This window comes from Thrips palmi, unplaced genomic scaffold, assembly GCF_012932325.1.
Source record: "Thrips palmi isolate BJ-2018 unplaced genomic scaffold, TpBJ-2018v1 HiC_scaffold_5, whole genome shotgun sequence".
Taxonomy (NCBI): domain Eukaryota; kingdom Metazoa; phylum Arthropoda; class Insecta; order Thysanoptera; family Thripidae; genus Thrips; species Thrips palmi.
The window spans coordinates 3,862,843-3,884,951 of NW_023144632.1; the positions used below are offsets into that span (position 1 = coordinate 3,862,843).

The window sequence follows — 22,109 nt, forward strand, 5'->3', positions numbered from 1 at the left end:
ACGAAGTGTACACACGATTACCAGAGTGGGTAACCCCTTGGAGCTACTTGAAGAGTGGGAACTGCAAACGCCACACGTCCAAGAGCGGAGCACTACTCCGCACCAGGAAGCGTGGAGTTCTCCACACTCTTGGTTTGACGGTGAACTACCCGATTCCTGCCTCCTCCGCAGCCGCCGGCGCACCGCTTCCAGGTTCCGCGGCACGTCCTCCACTGGGGCGTGTGCGTGCCGCAGAGCTGCGCGCGGCACGACGGCGACCTGGCCGCGCTGGCCGCGCTGCTGGGCCGGCCCCTGCGCGCCCTGGCGCGGCCCCTCGGGCTGCAGGCGCACCTCGGCGTCGACCCGGAGCTCTGCCACGGCCGGCAAGACCACCACCGGCACAGCGTCGCCCTCTGGTGAGCATCACTTGGAAGCTTCTCCGTGAAACTAAGAGTAGTACTCCACACTTGAGGGGTGCGGATTTTTAAGTCTGCGCATTTGGACGTGCAGAGTTTTGCAGCCTCCACACTTCAAGTATGGAGTTCTCACGTTTTCACCCTGCCAAGAGATATGGGCCCTATGAGAGAGAGAGAGCGCTATTCCCACTTAAGAAGGGTCTTGAGAAGGATAGAGACTGCAAACTCCACACGTTCAAGTGTGGAGAATTAGCTACTCCACACCAGGAAGTGTGGACACTGTGGCAAAAAGGTACGGAAAATCCTGTTAATTTTTTTGCCAGGATTCTCCGTAGCCCTCTTATCAATATTCTCCGTAGGCTCTTACAGTATTCTCCGTAGGCCGCACAGTATTCTCGTAAACCGCACAGTCTTTCCGTAGGACCTCGAAGACTGTATAGTCCTACGGAGATCACTGTGGGTCCTACGGAGAATACTGTGCGGTCCTACAGAAAATACTGTAAGAGGCTACGGAGAATATTGATAAGGGGCCTACGGAGAATTACCACAAGCTGTTTACAGAATTTTCCGTAGCTTTTTGCCACAGTGGAGTTCTTCGGTTTGACGGTGGCAGGGCGACGAAACATGTTTTACGACGTGTTGCAGGACGGCGTTCCTGTGGCTCCTGGCGTGGGTCGTGTTCTGCACTATCGCGGATTGCACCGGCACGGCAGGTCAGTGACAAGACGGCGCCCGACGCACACACTGCTAGAAATAACCACAACAAAAGTACACAAATTTCTGGCAATTTTTTTATCAGGTATTTATTGTACTTTTTAAGTACAACAATTGTTGTACAAAGTACAATGGAATCGGCATGACGAGTGCTGTGCGGTCCAGGCCTCGTTGTGGTTTGTACAATTTTCGTTGTACTTTTTACAATCCCTGTTGTACTTTTATTGTACAGTTTTTGTTGTACTTTTGTTGTACTATCCACACTTTTTCTCGCAGTGCAGAGGGCCAGAGGCGGTCAAAGACAAAATCCCATACTGTACGGGTTTTTGGGCTCCAGAGTAGCTAAATGGGACTCTAGCAGAACGTGTGACCCCACTAATGAATTGCTGTTCAAACGAGGAGTCCATTGGTGGGGTCACTCGCTCGGTTCGAGTGCTGTTTAGCGACTCTGGAGCTCGAAACGCGTTTAGAGTTTTGGCCGGTTTTGGCCGCGTTTCAATGGAGCACGGCTGGCTTTGTCGCCCAGGCCGCGGCAACGCCGTGGAGGCGTTCTCCCTGCGGCGGAACTGGAGCGCGCTGGTGGGCCGGCACGACCCCAAGCAGGCCGAGCCGGACGACATCGCGCTCATCCACGCGGCCAAGACCGTCGGCGTGGTGCTCGTCATCCTGGGACACCGCGGAGAGGCGCTCATGGCGGGGCCCGTCGTCAACGGCGTGGACGTGGAGAAGGTACGGACGCAGCCACACAGCGCTCGCATGGTACTGGGCCACCACAGTGCGGGGGCGCTTAATGTACGTGTCAAAGTGTGGAGTTTTCAGTCCCCGCACACTTTCTAGTGCGAAACTGAACTTCTAGTGTGGAATCTCCCCACACTTGGTTTCAAAATGGAGGCGCCCATGGCGGGACCCAGCGGGCCCAGCGACCTGATTCGATTCGCTTCGAACGAGAAGACTCCAGAGGAATGACATCCAGGCTCGCCGTGTCAAAGGGGTGGCCTGCCATCCAGGCGTCTGCCTGTCACGTCAAGGCCCGCCGCGTCGAAGGGGTTGCCTAACACCGAGGCGCCCGCACACCGCCGCTCTCGCCGCCGCACAGTGGCCGGCGCCGGCGCCGCCCCAGACAAAAAGATTTCGCGCCCGTTACGGGCACAGCCCGAGCAAATCTGGGCACAGCACGGGCGTGTCCGGGCTCAGCACGGGCTCAGCACGGGCTCAGCACGGGCACAGCACGGGCACAGCACGGGCACAGCACGGGCAGGTACGGGCGCACCATCCGAAGGCGGGCCGAGGCTCGAACCCGCATGGTGGTAAATGCGGGCAAGTGCGGGCAAGTGCGGGCAGGTGCGCGGGCAGGTGCGGGCAAGTGCGGGCAGATGCGGGCAGATGCGGGCAGACACGGGCAGATGCGGGCAGACACGGGCAGACACGAGCACACACGGGCAGATGAGTCTGCATCCGGAGCGCCTTGAGGTTTGTGCCCGAGACCCATTCTTGGACGAGCTCGGAAAAGCTAAACACGAGTAATCGAAGCCTGGAGCAGTTCTACATGCATGGAAGCTATGGGAACCATCTCGTGCCGGATGAGCATGGAAAGTAGTTTGGGTTGCCTAAGCTACAGGGTGATACGGGGCTCGTCTATCACCGTAGCTTAGGCGACCCAAACTACCTCCATGCTCACCTGGCACGAGATAGTTAGCTTCCAGGCATGCAGCACTGCTCCAGGCTTCGATTACTCGTGTTTACCTTTTTCGAGCTCGTCCACGAATGGGTCCTGGGCACAAACATCAAGGTGCTCCGGATGCATCCGCATCTGCCCGTATGTGCCCGTGTCTGCCCGCATCTGCCCGCATTTGCCCGTGCCTGCCCGCGTCTGCCCGCATCTGCCCGCATCTGCCCGCATCTGCCCGCACTTGCCCGCACTTGCCCGCACTTGCCCGTACTTGCCCGAACTTGCCCGTACTTGCCCGTACTTGCCCGCATTTACCCCCATGCGGGTTCGAGCCTCGGCCCGCCTTCGGATGGTGCGCCCGTACCTAGCTATAACAAGTTAAGAAAGGAGAAGGTTTTGAGCTGGCGCTGGCGCTGGCGCTGGAAGGTGAGGGGCAGGGAGGGGTATCGCTGCGTCTGGCTTAAGCCAGCTTGAGCGCGACCGCCTCCCTGCCCCTCACCTTCCAGCGCCAGCGCCAGCGCTGGCTCAAAACCCTCTCCTTCCTTAACTTGATATAGCTCCTGCCCGTGCTGTGCCCGTGCTGAGCCCGTGCTGAGCCCGGACACGCCCGCGCTGTGCCCAGATTTGCTCGGGCTGTGCCCGTAACGGGCGCGAAATCTTTTTGTCTGGGGCGGGCGCGAAAACTCTAGACGCATTTTGAGCTCCAGGACTTGAACCTACCGTGTGACCCCACCGATGGATTCCTCCACCATAGGTGGGGTCACACGATCGGTTCGGGTCCCATTTAGCGACTCTGAAGCTCAAAACGCGCCCGGGACTTTGGGTCACCTCCAGCGGTCGCCTCCTGCCGCTGCCGCTGCACGCTCTAACTGTGCCCCAGGTGTACGCCAGCGCGCTGGACGTGCTGCTCATCAACGGGTCCGTCATCGTGGACGTCTTCTTCGTGGCGGGCGGCTGCCTACTGAGCTGGACCCTGCTCGGCCACCTGCAGAGAGGGAAGCAGCTGTCTCTGTTCAGCGTGTACCTCTATCGCTACCTCAGGTCAGTGGAGAGCGGGACAGAAACAAGAGCGCTGTTAGGTTGGTAATTCCGTCTGCTTCCGCGGTGCGCCCTGGGCGGGGTAGCGCCGACGCCCAGGGTGGCGTCTTGGACGCGGGGAGCATGTCCGACGCGGGGTACGTCCAGTCTAGATGACGGCGCGCAGCGGCCAGAGGATGCGCCGAGGGACTCCGCCCGCCGCGTGCTCGTAGTCGTTGTCGTAGTCGGCGGGGTAGTCGATGGGGCCTCGTCGGCGTGCTGGGAGGCGCCCCGTCGTGGCCGAGGCCGCCAGTGTGCTGGACACCGAGCTGGACGACGGCCTCGGCGTGGATGGTGTGCGAGGCCGCGTGCCTGGCTGCACGCAGCCGCCGGGCGGCGGGGAGGACGAGGCCTGCTGCATCTGCATGTGCCTCTCGTACGCCTCCATGAGGGCCTTCATGGCCTTCCGCATGACTGCACTCTGGGGCGGCCGCACCTGCGTCCAGAGGATTTTCTATTAACACACTAAGAAACCAAGATTGCGAGAACTCCACACTAGAAATGCGGAGGTGTAGACTTTGCAGTCTTCGCACTGGAGAGGAAATTTCTTAAACCACCTTCAGTACTCCCCTTACCTACTACGCCATAGGGTTTCCGCTCGTGAGCTACTCCACACTTGAAGTGTGGGACCCGAAAGCAAACTTCCAAAAGTAGGCTCTCGCTCTCAGTTTCACAGTGCAGTAGGCCGTCAAACCGACTATTTTTTGCGAATTGACCTTTCTAAATTGGTTAGAAACGACCCTCCACCAACTTCAAGCGTTCCGACAACCGGGAACCGAGCCACAGGCCAAGGGTCTGCGGTCCGGCTTCCACCTTAAGTGGCTGCTCGAGCGCCACGGCTCCAGAGGTGCCTCCAAGACGCATCACGTTTGGGGTGGCCGTCAAATCGACTTACATTTATGCGATTGACACCGTTGCTGAAATCCTCGAACGACCCTCCACCAAATTTGAGCGCGTTCCGACAAGGAACCCGAGGCCGCCAGGAAAGAATTCGGTTCCGCGGTTCCTACCTCTAAACGTTCGCCGGCGGGAAATCGCTGGGGGTGCACCAAGACAAACGCCTAGGGACACACAATTTGAGGGAAGTACGCCACCTGCATACCGTAAAATGAGGCACCTGGGTTGCCCCGCGGAAATAGCCACTGGTTGGCCCAAACAAAGTCACCTATTTCAAACGCCATTTCCGCCTTCTAGAACCATGGTGAGAAACGACCCTTCACCGAATTGACACACAAATGACAGGGAAACGAGTTCCACTGCGAAAATAGGATTGTGCCGGGAGTGGCCACCCCCGGACCGGGCAACACTAATCCCCAATTACGGTGATGCAAATCGACCATTTCCGCCAATTTCTGGAGACCATCTTAAACGACCGTGACCGAATTTAGCATTCGATGACAGAAAACAGTTACTGGCGAAAATATGATTGTGCCGCGGGTGGCCTACCTCCGGACCGAGTGCAACACTATTCCCCTCATTTTGACGGTGATGCAGGTGGCGCATTCTGCTCAAACTTTGTGCACACTTATCATCTTACGATGGTGACGCGAACGTAACATACGCTGAAATCAAAACATGCGTACGCTGAAATGTCATCGTACTACAATCGCAACCAACGTACCTTACGTTGACAACGTGCGTAATACGTTGAAAACATGCGTATTACGTTGAAAATCCTGCGTACCTTACGTTGACATTCGTGCGTATTATGCAGGTTGGAAATTGGTCGTACCTTACGATGGAAAATCATCGTATTACGCACCAAAACCAACGTAAGATGATAAACGTGTGTGTCCTTGGGCGATATGGTTGTGCTGCTCCACCAGCGATTTCGCCCACCGCGAACGCTTCAAATGCGTAGAAAGTAGAGTAAACCGATTTCGCGGTTTCCTCGCGGTGTACTCGCGGGGTCGCACCGGACGGTGCTCAAAACGTATTGAATGTGTAGTACTGACCCCAAAGGACAGCCCCAACGCTGTGTTGCGTTCCTTGAGTGCACCAGCAGAGAGCCGCGGCGCCGAGAAGAAGCAGCTAGAGGTAGGCAACCCGCGGACCGCAAATCTTTAGGCCCTGTGCGCCTCGGGTTCCTGCTGTCGGAACGCGCTCAAATTTGGTGGAGGGTCGTTTCTGAACATGATCTTTCAGAAAAATGTCAATTCGCAAAAATCGGTGATTTTTGATGCGGCCTACTGTACCTGTCGCACGGAGTCCTCGATCAGGACCTGAGCGTCCTCCTCGCGCACGAAGAGCGGCGAGCCCCCCGATGCGACGCACTGGTCCACGCGGTCCGCGGCCATGGGAAGACCCTCGGGCGTGGGCGAGGGTCTTGGTGGCGGCGGGGAAGCGCTTGTAGCTGACCATCCGGAGGACGAACTTGCAGTGGAGGCCACGGCGATAGCCGCGGTGCTCGTGGAGGCCGTGCTCGTGGAGGCCGTGCTCGTGGTGGCGGTGCTGATGGAGGCCGTGCTCGTGGAGGCGGTGCTGGTGGAGGCCGTGCTCGTGGAGGCCGTGCTCGTGGAGGCCGTGCTCGTGGTGGCGGTGCTGGTGGAGGCCGTGCTCCTGGAGGCCCTGTTCCTGGAGGTGGTGATTGTGGCGGGCCGCGGCGTGGCGGGGAGGCTGCGGGTGGACACCTCCCCGGAGTACATGCGCCGGTCACCCCTCAGGATCTTGTGCGGCTCGCTCTCTGCTGGAGGCCCTGCTCGAGGTCCTTCGGCGACGCCATGCCGGAGTCCGGCGGCCTCCTGGCGGCTGAGGAGGCGGTCCTCGGCGCCGAGGGAAAACAGTTCGGTGGAGAAGCTGCCCGGCCTGTCCACCGGGAAGACGGCCGCCAGGTTGGCCAGGTCGAGCCAGGACGACGCCAAGAGGGTCGAGTTGGCCGTCGGCGCTGGCGGTGTCCCGGGTGGGTTGCCGCCGGTCGGAGGGCGGTCCGGGCGGGGCGGCGGCACCAGGAAGACGGCCAGCCGAGGCCCCTTCAGGGCGTCGCTGCCGGCACTGCGACAAGGACAAGGCTCAGCGCGCGGCGGCGTCCCTCGCAGCCGAACCGTTCCAACAGTGCTCGTCGCCCTGGCTCTCGCCTCGCTGTCAAACCAAGTGTGGAGTGGGGAACGCCACGCTCCCCGGTGCGGAGTTCCAAAGAAGCTCTGGCCTGGAAGAAGAAGAACAAAAACGGAAGTAAGAAATTGCAGTTTCTATGAGAAATGTACGCTGCGGACCCTCATGCGCAGCGTATATTTCTCATAGATACTGCAATTTCTTACTTCCGTTTTTGTTCTTCTTCTTCCGGGCCAGAGCTTCCTTGGAGTACTCTATTCTCCACACGTGTGGAGTTTGCAGTCCCCACACTCCAAGTGTGGAGTAGCTCACAGAGCTCCTATCTATTGGCATGGTGCAATCGTGGTGGAGGCTGCTAACTCTGCATAAAAGTGTGAAGACGGCAAATTCCGCACACCCACATTTCATGTGCCGAGAGAGTGGAGTTTCCCACACCTTGGTTTCACAGTGCTCTCGCACGCCCTCGGAGGACGCGCCATGAGTGCGGCAGAGAGCGACAAAAGCGCTGTTCGGAATCAGTCCGCTGCTCAACGGAGTCACCCGGTTTTCGGAGGCCCACCTGCGCCTTGCCGGCCGTGCCGGCCTTGCAGACGGACGGGACGGACTTACGGCGAGGATTCTTGCGAGTAGATGGCCATGAACACCACGACGATGACGGCGGCCAGCCCCAGGAACACGACGAGGGTGATGGGCACCCACCTCTCCATGCCGTCCATGCAGCAGCCAGGCAGCAGCCATGCGCCGGCCGTGGGCCGAGGGCAGCTACCGCCGCTACTGGGGCAACACTGACAATGGCGGCCGGGCCGGGCCGGGCCGGCTGTCCCCAGGCCCCGAGGCCCCACAGTGGGCCAGGAGACCGGTGGAAGGCGGCCAAAATTCTAGACGCGTTTTGAGCGCCAGAGTCGCTGAATGGGACTCGAACCGTACCTGTGACCCCACCAATGGATTGATCTCCGAACGAGGAATCCACTGGCGGGTCACACGCTCCCACTCAAGACAACTTTTGATTGCTATCGAGAGTCAAAGGTAGCATATCATCTGCTGAAAATTGTGCAGAACTTAGAGATGAACCTCGAAATGAACTCTGGTTGAGCGTCCGGGGTTGTTCTTGTCCGATATGAAAAGCGCGGTGGTTGCAGGCTCGTCCCCGCGTACGCCGTCATCGTGGCCGTGCTGGCCGTGGGCCTGCCGTCGCTAGGCTCCGGACCGCTGTGGAAAGTGACGGTGGTGGAGGAGGCCCGGCGATGCCAAAAGCGCTGGTGGGCCAACCTGCTGTTCGTCAACAACCTGGTGCGGCCGGACGAGCCGGTGAGTACACTGCTTCGCTGAGAAACCAAATGTGGGGGACTCCGCACTTCAAATGCGGAGGTGTGGAAGTTGCAGTCTCCCTTGGAATTGCAGAGTTTGCAGCTTCCACACATCGAGTGTGGAGTTCTCCACGTTTGCACCATGCCAAGCGATAGCGACGCTGCAAACTCCACACGTCCAAAAGTGGTGTCTGCAACCTCCACCACATCCGAGTGTGGAGAATCACTCCGCACCAGGATTTGTGGAGTTCTCCACACTTCATTTGACAAAGCGCACACGCAGTAACAAAATGCCCCCTCCCCCTCCCCCAGTGCCTGGACCCCAGCTGGTACTTGGCGTGCGACGTGCAGCTCTTCGTGCTGGCCACGCCCCTCGTCATGCTGGCCCACTCCAAGCCCCGCCTCGCCGGCCGACTGCTGGGGGCCGCGCTGCTCGTCGCCGTGGTGTACCCCGCCGTGGTCACGTGGCGCCTGGGACTCGACGGCACCATCATCCCGTACCCGGAGTGAGTACACTGCCAAAGCACGTGTGGAGAACTCCACGCTTCCTGGTGCGGAGTGAGTCGCGCTTGGACGAGTGGATTTTGCAGTCTCCACACTTGAAATATGGAGTAGCTCACAGAGACCCTGTCTCTTGGCATGGTGCAAACTTTGAGAACAGCACCAGCACACCTGAAGGTGAAGGGAGACTGCAAACTCTGCTCCTCCAAGTGGGGGTGCCGCCGCACTTGGAGCCACAGTGTTGTTCCCCGCAGCGTGGTGGGCCACATGGCGGCCACGGCCATCCACATGCGCGTGTACGTGTCGTCGCTGTGCCGCGCGGGGCCCTACGTGCTGGGTGTGGCGGCGGGCTGGCACTTGCGGCACCTCCGCGCCAAGAGGCAGCCCGCCCACGCCGCGCTGTCCTGGCTGCTCGCGCCGCTGGGGCTGCTCACCGTGGCCGTGGTCCTGGCCGCCTCCGTCTTCTACCCGCCGCTGGTGGCCGCTGCACCGCCGCGCTGGGTGCACGTCGTGTATGCGGGGACGTACCGCACCGCCTGCGCGCTCTCCTACACCGCCGCCCTCATCGTGGTGGCCTCGCGCGACAACAGTGGTAAGACATCCGGATCCCGCGGACAGGGGCGTGCACAGCTCGCCTCCTCGGGAGGGGCGGTGGAACCTTCTTTTGAGGGACTTTGCCTAACTTCCAGGAGTTAGACGCCAAAACCTGCCTCAAAAGTATACCTTTTGGGATCCTTCGGGGGGGGGGGGGGATCGCCCCCTCCGCCCCCCCTTGTGCACGCCCGTGCCCGCGGACATGCCAGTGCAGAGGCTGTGTGTTGTGGGGGAAGGCGAAATGGAGCCGCAGGCTGCATCTCATCCTACTTTGTTGCCAAGGAGGCAGAACGAGATGCAGCCAGCCACAAACCTGTGCACAGTGGGCCAGACGATCGGTAGAGGCGGCCAAACTTCTAGACGCGTTTTGAGCCCCAGAGTCGCTGAGTGGGATTCGAACCGAACATGTGATCCCACCGATGGATTCCTCTTCGAACGAGGAATGCATGCGAATCGCGTGTAGAATTTTAGCCACCTCCACCGACCTTCTGGCCCACTGTGCTGTTTGTTTGTACTCCATTTTTCGCACTCTTCTGGCGTCACTGGCGAACCTGCATTGCAAAGCCTCGCCGTCTGCCGCAGAGAAATCCTGGGCCCGCTGCCTGGCTGCCTTCCGACCGCTGTCCCGGCTGTCCTACTGCGCTTTCCTGACGCACGCACTCGTGCAGCTTCATTCCATTGGGCAGCAGCGCTCTGCGGCCGTCTACAGCACCATCGACACGGTACGTGTGGCGACCGCCAAACCAAGTCCGGGAGGAGTAATTCTCCTCACTTATCCGTGTGTTGTTGGCAGTCTCCTCACTTCAAGTTCACAGAGGCCCTATCTCTAGGCACGGTGGAAACATGGTGGAAACGTGGACAAGTTCACATACGAAGAGTGGAGACAGCAAACTCTGCACTTCTAAGTGCGGAGTTGTCGATATGTAGATCTACAGTACACTGCAATTGCTCCCCGTGTTCCAGATCACGTTGGCCGTGCCCGACGTGGTGTTCGCCTTCGCGCTGGCCCTCGTGCTGCACCTCACGGTGGAAGCACCCTGCAGCGCGCTGCTGCCCTCGGCGAAGGGCAGAGGCCGCGGGGCCGCGGGGGCGGTGGAGAGCGGCGGGGCGGCCGCCTCTTGACGGTCGCCTCCTGACGGCCGCCTCCTGACGGCCGCCTCCTGACGGCCGCCTCCTGACGGCCGCCTCCTGACGGCCGCCTCCTGACGGCCGCCTCCGACGGCCGCCTCCGACGGCCGCCTCCTGACGGCGCTCTGACGCCGCTCCTGACGGCCGCCTCCTGACGGCCGCCTCCTGACGGCCGCCTCCTGACGGCCGCCTCCTGACGGCCGCCTCCTGACGGCCGCCTCCTGACGGCCGCCTCCTGACGGCCGCCTCCTGACGGCCGCCTCCTGACGGCCGCCTCCTGACGGCCGCCTGCCGCAATAGAGGAACTGAGGAACGGATCAGTATTACAAATGTGATAGGTCGGTGCAGTTTTAAAACTTTCTCGAAATGTTGACCAGGGATGGCGTATTAGCACTTTTATTTACTGATGTCATTTATAATTTCCACAAAAAATGGCCTTTGAGAAAATAGTTAGGTTTACGCGCGTTTGCATTTTGTTTGCTAAGTCTTTTCTTGAATGCCGCTGACCACGGAGAATTTTGATTATATTCACCGGTGTAACACCTCAACAATGTCATCGTTTTACGAGAAATCGTACCAATAAGCCTGTAGATTTTTTTAAATAAACTCGTCTTTATTTTGACGTTTTATTTTTCTTTCACAAACCCATGCCCCACGGGAAGGAGTTATACGGATTCTCGCCTAATATCCACATCGGATTAACCATGTTGATCAGGTCAGGCCGACATGAAACAAAATTTTCCCGCCATATCTCTGGATCTCCTTCCTCAGTGTTGACGTTGCGTGCCGGGCAACGGCCTCACCGAACTCTCTGTTCACAGTGTAATACAAGTTTTCCCATTTGTAGTGGAGCACCAAGTTGCTACTTGAAGTGTTTCCTCCAAAGTACCAAGGCGGAATGAAAGGCACTTCTCCTTGCTGCCACACTGGCGGACCGAGGACCTCTTTCATGGGCGCATGGAGACACGAGTACATGGTGGAACCGCGCCAGGCATCTCCGAGAACGAGCCTTACCGACATCACATTTAACAGGTTTGACGATTTTGCTATTTTGATGAGGTAGTTTTGCGCCGAGTCCTGCTCTCCTTCAGTCCAAAGCAGTATTCGGCTTCCAATAGGATGCCTCAAGCCAGCAAGTAGGGCCACGAGGTCGGACGCTTTGTCCTCGGCGATCACAAGGACTGCACTCGGTATGCACAAGAGAAGACGTGTGGTCGGAGGCAGCCACCCTGCCGTCGGCCTGGGCAACAGCATGACGGACGCTGCGTCCTCGGCGATCACAAGGACTGCACTCGGTATGCACAAGCGAAGACGTGTGGTCGGAGGCAGCCACCCTGCCGTCGGCCTGGGCAACAGCATGACGGACGCTGCGTCCTGCAGGCCCAGGAACGCGTCCAGCCACCGCGGCGTTCCCATGACGAACAGTCGGGGCGAGAACGGCCCGGTGCGCAGCAGGGCGGGCTGGAGCAGGCTATGGAGGTACCGTGCCTCGCTGTCCGCGGTCTTGGTGTTGTCCAAAATGGTGATCCACGTGGCAGGCAGCGCTCCGGCAGAGACCAACAACGTCACGGCCAGTACGGCCAGACACGTCACCTCGCGCGGACGGGCCATCCTGGAGTGTGTTGGGCCTGTGTTGGTTAAGTGTCGCTTCAATCTGCGCTGACCGCAGGCGAACCTTTTGCGGCCCAGGCAGTCAGTCAAGAGACCTCAACACAGTCGGCCCGCCTGGTTTGGAAATAGCCTACAAATCGACTTTTCGCTCTGGTCTTGCCCTCAGTTTGCCCGACTGTCCGCTCTGCGCTTGCCGTCAGTTTGCCCTTGGCTTGCCTGCCACCACCGCAGCGATTGCAGCGACACTTGAGTGCGGCACATTCCAAGGATGGCCCATCTGCGTAAGATGACGTGTTTAGCCGTGGCGTTGTTGGTCTCCGTCGGAGCGCTGCCTGCCTAGTGGATCACCATTTCGGACAACACCAAGACCACGGACAGCGAGGCACGGTACCTCCACAGCCTGCTCCAGCCCGCCCTGCTGCGCACCGGGCCGTTCTCGCCCCGACTGCTCGTCATGGGGACGCCGCGGTGGCTGGACGCGTTCCTGGGCCTGCAGGACGCAGCGTCCGTCATGCTGTTGCCCAAGCTGACTGGGGGAAGCCTGTGCCCGAGGACGCAATTACATCTGTCGATACCAAGTGCAATCCTTGTGATGGCCGAGGACAAAGCTTCCGATCTTGTGGCCCTTCTGGCAAAATTGAGACACCCCATCGGGACTCGATTGCTGCTTTGGACAGGGCAAGATAAGGGCGGGACGCAAAACAACCTCAATAAAATTGCAACATCCTCCAAATGGTTAAAAGTGATGCCGGTTGCACTCGTCATCGGAGATCCCTGGCGCGGTTCTACCATGTACTCGTGTCTCCAAGTAGAGAGACCAAATGAGCGGACACCAGCGTTGCCAGAAGCCGAACAGCGCTCGGTGGTACGGGGAGGGGGAAAAGGTGGTACTTCGGGGCTCTTCGGTGGTACGCGAGGGGTGGGGGAAAGGTGGTACATTGGAGCCGTATGGTGGTACGGAAAGGGGGGGGGGGCTAAAAATTTACGCTAGGCGTAAACATCGGGAATTTAGAATTTGGCCAAATTGAGAATTCTGAAGAAGTCAGCGGCGGCTCCTCCGGCTGATGTACAAGCAAGCAGGCCCGTTTTGTTGCCCGCTTGCCCAGGGCGGGGCCCAAAAGTAGCACTGCACTTTCAGTTTCCCGCGTCCGACCTGACCGATCAGAGCCCCTTTCCTTGGAATAGGTCACGGACGCAGGCAAAGGATTACACGCTCGATTTCTGGGGGACGACATTCCGACCCAGGCGCCCGAAAAGTTCCATTTGCCTGCGTGCGGACCTAATCCGGTGTTTTCCCGGAAAAGGTGGTACGGAATCGCTCGGTGGTGGTACGGTGGTACGGGGCTCGAAATAGTGGTGCATGTACCACCAAGGTGGTACGTCTGGCAACACTGGCGGACACTGCTGTCGGCGGCTGTCGGCATGTGTTGCGAGCCGAAGCATTTTTCGGCTTCCGAAGATACCCGAACTCGTCGCCGAACGCTCGTTGAAACCTCTGTTTCCGGATCGACACCCGCCTTTTTCGGAAGCAGGCCAACAGGGACCCCCGCCTCACCCCTCGCCCGGCATCTGTCACAAACCCTCTCGACAGGTGCTGCCCTCTAGCGGCTGTCGTTCGGCTCCGAGCGACCCGTCGGCCGCCCTTCGGGTCGCTTCGGCGTCCGAGCCTGGCGAGCTTTGCCGTGTCCGCGCGCCCGGCTCGGCACGAAACGGAGCCGAACGAGCCGAAGCTCGCACACAGTAAATGTCTTACGGTGAAAGGCTGCACCAACATAATATGGTGGAGATTTTCTCCATAATACGAACGAAATTCGTCAAAATCTCTATAAGGTACAGTGAATTCTCAATGGTATGTTACGAAGTCAGCTGCACCACCATATTATGGAACATTTTCACCATAATATGGAGAATCTCCACTGTACAACATTTAGAGTGCACCTTCGTTTGTTTCCGGACAAACGGACAGCCAAGTCCGCTCGTTTGGTCTCTCTATCTCCAAGTGCCAATAACCAAGATCCTCGAAGCACCGGTTTGGCAGCCACAAAAGGGGCCATTCATCCCGCCTTGTTACTTTGTGGGAAACCAGTCAAGAGCCAACTTGGTGCAATATCCCGGCGAGGACAAAAACGTGTACTTCACAATATACAGAGTGTACGGTAAAGCCATTGGTCGGAAAGGAAATATCAAAACTGTGAAAGCTGATCATAAGGGGTGGTTGGATAGTATGATTGCATGCCGGCCTGAACTGATCAACGCCATTAACCCGTTGAGAGTTTTGTCTTCAAACCAATATCAATCCTTTCCGTGGGGCATGGATAGGATGGTGGCGCTAGTGCCCTCCGGCATGGGAAAGGGAAACTGTCTTGTTAAGAGCGTCACCAAAGAATTCACCACGGCACTCTGGATCGCCACGGGTTTGTCCTTCCTCGCAGTAGCCTTCGGGCACTCAACAGGTTGGTGCGCATATGCAATCAACAAAAGCTTAACAATAAAAACAGTAAACATGGCTACTCCTCTTAGACAAACGAAACATTCAAATTGTTACTTTTGTGTGCATTTCGTTCGCTACGGTCAACGATAGTCTATGTCTGTCATGTTTTATCGTGTCGCAGTACTTTCAAAAGGCCTGAGTGCTCTCGGGCCATTTCAAAACTATTCAAGTGTTGTGCTTGAAGATTTAAGAGGTACGGCGTGGCCGGGGACAGGAAGGGCAACGGGAGGCTGCTCATTAGGGTTGGTTGGACTGAGACTCCTTGCCTGTGAACTTATCAATCCCCATTAATCCAGCGTTTTGTGTTGAACAATATCAATCTTTCCGTGGGGCATGGATAGAGGAATCGCTGGCCCTCCGCATGGTAATGAAGTCTTGTTGAGCGTCACCAAAGAATTCACCACGGTATTTGGGTATCGCAGGGGTTTGTCCTTCCAAGCTCGGTGTGCTTTGAACTAGGGAGGCCTCACACTGAAACTTTGTTGTCGTCGAATCCTGTGGTCACGGAAAAATTGCATTCCACATTTTGGACTTTTTTGCCGGCCAAATTTTGGCCCGCTGTGGTGCCTGATCATAACTCAATTTGGGGGGCTCTCTGGGAAGCCGCCCACCTTGGCGTGGACTAAACAGCAGGGGGGTAAAGGGCCCAATCGAACGCTTTGCCATACCGCCAACCTGGAACAGGCAAAATTCCACGATTGGAGTCCCACTGCCGCCTTGGCCACCATTGCAGTAAAGTGAAGAGAACTCAGGGTTTTTCTGTTTGGTCGGATCATGAATCTTCAAGTTCTACAACTTCCCATTTTGCTAAGAGAAAATGACTCGTCGCGTCATGTCAACAGAATCGATCACGTTCATTGGCGCGCGCGCGCACATGCGCACCCTCATACACACTCCGGCCTCGTGGCAGCCGGCGTGGGGCGCCGAAGAGCTCGCCTGCTGTCACCGCAGATTGGAGTGACACTTGACCGCGGCAGGGGCCCAGCTTACTCCAGGATGGCCCGTTCGCGCGACGTGACGTCTCTGGCCGTGCTGGCCGTGGCGTTTTTCGTCTCTGCCGGAGCGCTGCCTGCCACGTGGATCACCATTTTGGACAACACCAAGACCGCGGACAGCGAGGCACGGTACCTCCACAGCCTGCTTAAGCCCGCCCTGCTGCGCACCGGGCCGTTCTCGCCCCGACTGTTCGTCATGGGAACCCCGCGGTGGCTGGACGCGTTCCTGGGCCTGCAGGACGCAGCGTCCGTCATGCTGTTGCCCAGGCCGACGGCAGGGTGGCTGCCTCCGACCACACGTCTTCTCTTGTGCATACCGAGTGCAGTCCTTGTGATCGCCGAGGACAAAGCGTCCGACCTCGTGGCCCTACTTGCTGGCTTGAGGCATCCTATTGGAAGCCGAATACTGCTTTGGACTGGACGACAGCAGGGCTCAGCGGAAAACTACTACATTAAAATAGCAACATACTCCCAGCAGTTAAATGTTTTGTCGGCAGCTCTCGTTGTCGGAGATCCCAGGCACGGTTCGATCATGTACTCGACTTCGAAGAAAAGGGGCCTTTATTCATTAGTTTTCTCGCGAGGGGAAATGCCGTTTTTCTTGCCTTGCTACTTTGCAAAAACCAGGTCAAAGAGTGACTTGGTGCTTTACTCCGGCGATGATGGAAACATGTATCATTCAATGTACAGAGAGTTTGGTGAGGCCATTGCTCGGAAAATAAATATCAACACTGAGGAAGAGGACCTCCAAGCATGGCTGATTGATTTCACTACATGTCGGCCTGACCTGTTGGAAGCAATTATTCCATTGACGGTTACGAGTGAGAACCCATACAACTCCTACCCGTGGGGCATGGATAGGATGGTGGTGTTGGTGCCATCGGGTATGGGAAAGGGCAACTGTCTTGTCAAGAGCGTCACCAAAGAATTCACTCCATCGCTCTGGGTCGCCACTGCGCTGTCCTTCCTCGCAGTCGCCTCCGGGTTGCTGCTGCTGAGTGGCCACGGTGGCCGCTCGGCGCGCTCGGCGGCTGTCCTGGACGCCCTGGCCCCTCTCGTGGCGCAGGCTGCGTCACCGGTCGGCAGGGACGCGTATCGCCCGCTCCTGGGCAGCTGGATACTGTTCTGTGTCGTCCTTTCTTCAGCTTACACCGGGAATCTCCTCTCCGATCTCCTCGTCAAATGCGACTCTCAAGATATTCAAACCCTAAGTGAACTGATGGAATCAAATCTGACCGTCTATGTTGAACCCGGATTGGCACCGGAAATGCACACATTCCTATCCGGCACAGATCGTCAAGTAATACTCCGACATCCACTTCAGATTAGCTTGGATGCCGTGTCCAACCGAAGTGCCGCCATCGTGGCCATGGAGTCTCTTCTTCCATTTCTAGCACCTCAGTTGGGAACATTCAAAAGCATCCACAAATTCAGTGATCCAATCCAATTTATGACTACCAGATTTCTGACAAAGAAGGACACTCCCGTAGAAAAAACTTTACGAACAACCTTGAGCCGATTTAGGGCGGCTGGTCTCGACCCAACAGTTGTCAACCGATTCCAGAACGTGAGGGACATCCGTTCGTACCAACTGGAACGCGCCCGGGCACGCCAGGCAGTCAGCGCCTCTCCGCTGGGCTTGGCCCAGCTCTGGGACTGCTTCGTGCTGCTGGGCGGAGGCCTCCTCGCGGCGTCTGTCGCCTTCGTCTTCGAGATCATGTGGTTCCAGCTGCAGCACCCACGCGCTTCCGTACGGTGCCGCTTGGCCATGCACCGTCAGTGAACTGATTGAGCCCAGCTCAACGTCACAAGGTCAGCAAGGAGCTATACCCATCGAACGGTTATTAAATTTATCTCTTTGATTGAGCATTGAATGTGAGTGGCTGCCACTCCTATTCCAGGCGTCCTAGACCCTTTGACTGTCAACCGATTCCAGAATATGAAGGACATCCGGCAGTACTCCAGCGAACGAGTCGGGGCGCAGCACGCGCTCGGGTGGAGCCGCTGGACCTGGCCTCGCGCGCTCAGGGTTGGCTTCCTGCTGCCGGCCGCCGGTCTACTTTCGGTGACGGCCGCCTTTTTAGCAGGACGCTAATTGGGTGTGTATTTTGAGATCGCAAAAAAAGTTATTATTGTTTGTGCCGCGCAAGAAAGATCCAAATTGTTTGTGCTGAAAGAAAGATCGTAACAAGCTTTCTGGAGCTGGTGATGGCTGACCGTTGGCATGTCTTGTTCATGCGGAAAACAGTACAGATCATGTTTATGCCTACTCCCGCTTTGATCTGACAAACCTTTGGCACGTTTATGTGGTTCTTTCCTTGGTAACGTAAATTTAACTGGTGCAAAAACTACTAACACTGTGGCAAAAAGGTACCGAAAATTCTGTAAATAGCTTGTGGTAATTCTCCGTACACTACAAATCCAAAGGTCAGACTTTACGCCTCTGGAGAGGCGAGACAAAAAGTCTCGCCACATTTTGGCGATACTTTCATGTCTCGCCACATTTTGGCGATACTTTCATGTCTCGCCACAATATGGTCAGATTCAAATGTCTCGCCAATTTATGGCGAGACTTTTTTGTCTCGCCAAAATATGACCCAAAATTATTGAATAGGGTAGGCAACGAGAGGCAATGCATGGATTCATGGCAAAATAGATAAACTACTGCATTATTCACAAAATTCATAAGAAAACATTTCTGATCACCACTCATAGTTGTTTGACCCACTGGGGACTCTCAAGAGTAACGCTGTTTGTTTCGCTCATAAACCAAGAGGTGCGTCTTCACATAACAGGGCCGCTCACATTCAGTTTCATTGAAATCAGATTGTACTCACAATAATCACAGTAGCACTGAGGCTATGAAGAAATTTGCAGGCAGGTTGAGAGTTGATTCATCCAATAAAGATTGTCTACAAACATGTAGCTTTGAGTACTGTACAACTTAGCCCAGAGAACAGATGGTGCAGACTGTTGATGAACTTAACATTTTGACAGTTCTCCTTTTTCACACGCAGTTTGACAATAGCTCGAACGATTAAAAGACATCTTCGCAAACAGATAACCCAGTTGGCAACAGTCGTCATCGCTCGAAACTAGGAAAAACTAAATTATATCGTTGTAAGTCAAACAATCGCTCAGAGGCTGGCAGCCATTTTAGAGGCTATGTTTTTGTTTTTGGACAGAAGAGGTTATGGACAGTTATGGGCGTGACGATTTAGATTCAGATTCGGGTTGGGAAATTATACGCATGACCAAACCAGTATTCGCAGTCACATCCTCACATCTCGTAAACAAAAGTAACCTGAGGAAATGGCCGCTGGTTATCATGTTTTCCTCCCGACTTTGCATCAATAAAATTAAGTTTTTTCTAGTTTGGAGCGATGACGACTGTTGCCAACTGGGTTATCTGTTCGCGAAGATGTCTTTTTATCGTTCGAGCTATTGTCAAACTGCGTGTGGAAAAGGATAATTGTCAAAATGTTTAGTTCATCAACAGTCTACACCATCTGTGCTCTGGACCAAGTTGTACAGTACTCACAGCTACATGTTTGTACACAATCTTTATTGGATGAATCAACTCTCAACCTGCCTGCAAATTTCTTCATAGCCTCAGTGCTACTGTGATTATTGTGAGTACAATCTGATTTCAATGAAACTGAATGTGAGCGGCCCTGTTATGTGAAGACGCACCTCTTGGTTTATGAGCGAAACAAACAGCGTTACTCTTGAGAGTCCCCAGTGGGTCAAACAACTATCAGTGGTGATCAGAAATGATTTCTCGTGAATTTTGTGAATAATGCAGTAGTTTATGTATTTTGCTATGAATCCATGCATTGCCTACCCTATTTAAATAATTTTGGGCCATATTTTGGCGAGACAAAAAAGTCTCGCCATAAATTGGCGAGACATTTGAATCTGACCAGATTGTGGCGAGACATGAAAGTATCGCCAAAATGTGGCGAGACTTTTTGTCTCGCCACATTTTGGCGTAATGTCTTTCCATTCAGTTTGCAGTGTAGCCCCCTTGTCAATATTCTCCGTAGGCTCTTACAGTATTCTCCGTGGGACCGCACAGTATTCTCCCTGGAACCTTACAGTGTTTTACGTAGGACTATACAGTCTACCAGGTCCTACGGAGAATACGGATACGGAGAATACTGTACGGCCCTACGGAGAATACTGTAAAAGCCCACGGAGAATATTGATAAGAGCAGTTGCCAAAATTCAGGGCACTTTTGAAGGCCATAGAACCGCAAGAAAAAATTTGGAAAAGTCGGCTTTTTTCTCGGCCAATTTATTCAGTGATGTCCCACGACTTATATCTGAACGCAGTCGAGCTCCCGGTGCAATATTGCAGAAAGACCAAAAAGCCCCTATCAAAAAGTATACGAAGTGATTATAGACACGCAGCGTTTATATAACAAAAAGCAACTTAAATACACGCGGCGTGCAAATAACGCCATTTTCATTATATACACGCAGGAAAAGCTTTTCCAGCGTGTATATAATAAAAACAGCCGTTTTTTGCACGCAGCGTGTCTGCAAGCCCCCTGAAATTATTTGCACGCTGGAAAAGCTTTTCCGGCGTGTGTATAATAAAGGAGTGTGTTATTTTTACGCAGCGTGTTTGCAACTCCCTATTTTATTATTTGCACTCTTGTTTTGAGGCCAGCTAGGAGATAGAGATGCCTAGGAGGAAGCCGACCGGGTGTGTCGCCTCGTGGTCGAGTGGGTGCGTGCCTGCATGCCACTTTTTTGGCCCGGGTTCGAAACTTGGAGAATTTTTTCAAATGATGCGTGCACATAATTTTGTGGCATGCAAGGGACACGCTGCGTTTAAATAATAAATTTTATATTGCGAACACGCGGTTTGTCCTTAACTTAGGTAATTCTTATGTGCACGCTAGAAATATTTTTCAGCGGGCTTATAATTTTTCTTCGTCTTAAAGAAACGCAGCGTGCGTTTTACATTAGTAAATCTTATACACACGCTACAAATATTTTTGCGGCGTGCTTATAATCCTTTTGCTTCGTACACAAACGCAGCGTGTTCGCAGCCCTTAATTTTATTATTTGCACTCTCGTTTTTATGCCAGCTTGGAGATAGGCCTTGGAGGAAGCCGACCGGTTGTGTCGCCTCGTGGCCGAGTGGATACATGCCTGCATGCCACTCTTTTGGCAAGGGTTCGAAACTTGGAGAATTTTTTCAAAGGATGCGTGCACATAATTTTTCGGCGACACGCGACACGCAGCGTCTGCACAACCAACGATCTATTATTCATACGCCGCGTGTCCCTTGAATGCCGAAAAATTATGTGCACGCATCTTTTGAAAAAATTCTCCAAGTTTCGAACCCTTGCCAAAAGAGTGGCATGCAGGCACGTATCCACTAGACCACGAGGCGACACACCCGGTCGGCTTCCTCCTAGGCATCTCTATCTCCTGGCTGGCCTCAAAACGAGAGTGTAAATAATAATATAGGGAGTTGCAAACACGATGCGTAAAAATAACACCCTCCTTTATTATTGACACACCGGAAAAGCTTCCGGCGTGGAAAGGCCCTTCCGGCGTGTACATAATACTTTTGTGATTTCAGACACGCTGCGTGTGTTGTTCTAATGTATATATTATTGCCACGCGGCGTTTAAATAATTTTTACCATTGTTGCGTACACGCTGCGTGTATATAATATCGGCCAAAAGTATAGGGGAAAGACACGGAACGTTACAGAAAACAGCGGGATACGGAACGTTACATTGTCATTCAAACAGGCCTAGTAACTCTCTTGCTATGAATTAAAACACGCCATTTGGTGTGAGCTCCTGTTTTAAGATTCCTCAACACGTCCCGATAGAATCATATCTCTGTTTGGTCTAGAACTTGCCCGGGGAACAGAAAAGCATTTCAAAATCATGGTCGGACACTACCGAAACATAACCTATAAAACAAGATTCTGAGCTTTCTATTAACTTCTCGGAGTTCCCGTTTGCACCATTCGACGGCAAAAATTCTACAGAATAATCTGACGACAAGGGTGAGAACTATCAGTGGAGTACAACGCGAGAAACCGTGATAATTCACATGTAACGTTCCGCAAAGTCAACCACGGAGGACATTTTGCGTTTACAGATTGCACCCAAATCGAGCTCGTAAAAACGAGTTCAGTAACATGTGTCTGATAGATAAAATAATAAAGTTTCCGAATATCTTCTCAGAATCGTTCTACGTTCCATATTAGCTGAAATATAAGCATCGAAACTTTGAATTTACGGACGGGGGACATACCGGAACGTTACAAAATGACCCTTTGGAGCACTTTATCGACATCTTCTGAATTGAAAAAGTGGTGACTTCAGATAGATAAGAGTGGGCGACGTCGAGCCCAACACAACGCACCAAACCGCATCTCAATACGTTGAAAAATAACGATTATAGAGCCAAAAGACACGAAAGATACCCTTATTTTGGCAACTGCTCATAAGAGGGATACGGAGAATCCTATCAAAAAATTAACAGAATTTTGCGTACTTTTTTGCCACAGTAATAGTCACGAGGTGGAGAAATTAATGAGGA

The 22,109-nt window shown here is 54.8% G+C and overlaps 1 protein-coding gene across 1 annotated transcript; it reads left to right on the top strand.

Moving 5' to 3' along the window:
- Window positions 1–348: 348 nt before the first annotated feature.
- Window positions 349–14,920, top strand: LOC117650775 (O-acyltransferase like protein-like). Its single transcript, XM_034394376.1, has 12 exons — window positions 349–395; window positions 1,041–1,108; window positions 1,636–1,838; window positions 3,659–3,819; window positions 8,046–8,214; window positions 8,526–8,719; window positions 8,969–9,306; window positions 9,891–10,030; window positions 10,272–10,397; window positions 14,134–14,500; window positions 14,660–14,731; window positions 14,835–14,920. The coding sequence occupies exons 3-12, from the start codon at window positions 1,800–1,802 to the stop codon at window positions 14,918–14,920; spliced, it is 1,692 nt and encodes a 563-aa protein (XP_034250267.1). The 5' UTR covers window positions 349–395; window positions 1,041–1,108; window positions 1,636–1,799.
- Window positions 14,921–22,109: the final 7,189 nt, after the last annotated feature.

Excerpts from the sequence above, each read along its gene's own strand:
- LOC117650775 (XM_034394376.1), top strand. The coding sequence starts at position 1,800 with ATGGCGGGGCCCGTCGTCAACGGCGTGGACGTGGAGAAG. Across the intron at positions 1,839-3,658 it reads ACGGCGTGGACGTGGAGAAG|GTGTACGCCAGCGCGCTGGA; the intron begins GTACGGACGCAG and ends ACTGTGCCCCAG. Across the intron at positions 8,215-8,525 it reads TGGTGCGGCCGGACGAGCCG|TGCCTGGACCCCAGCTGGTA; the intron begins GTGAGTACACTG and ends CCCCTCCCCCAG.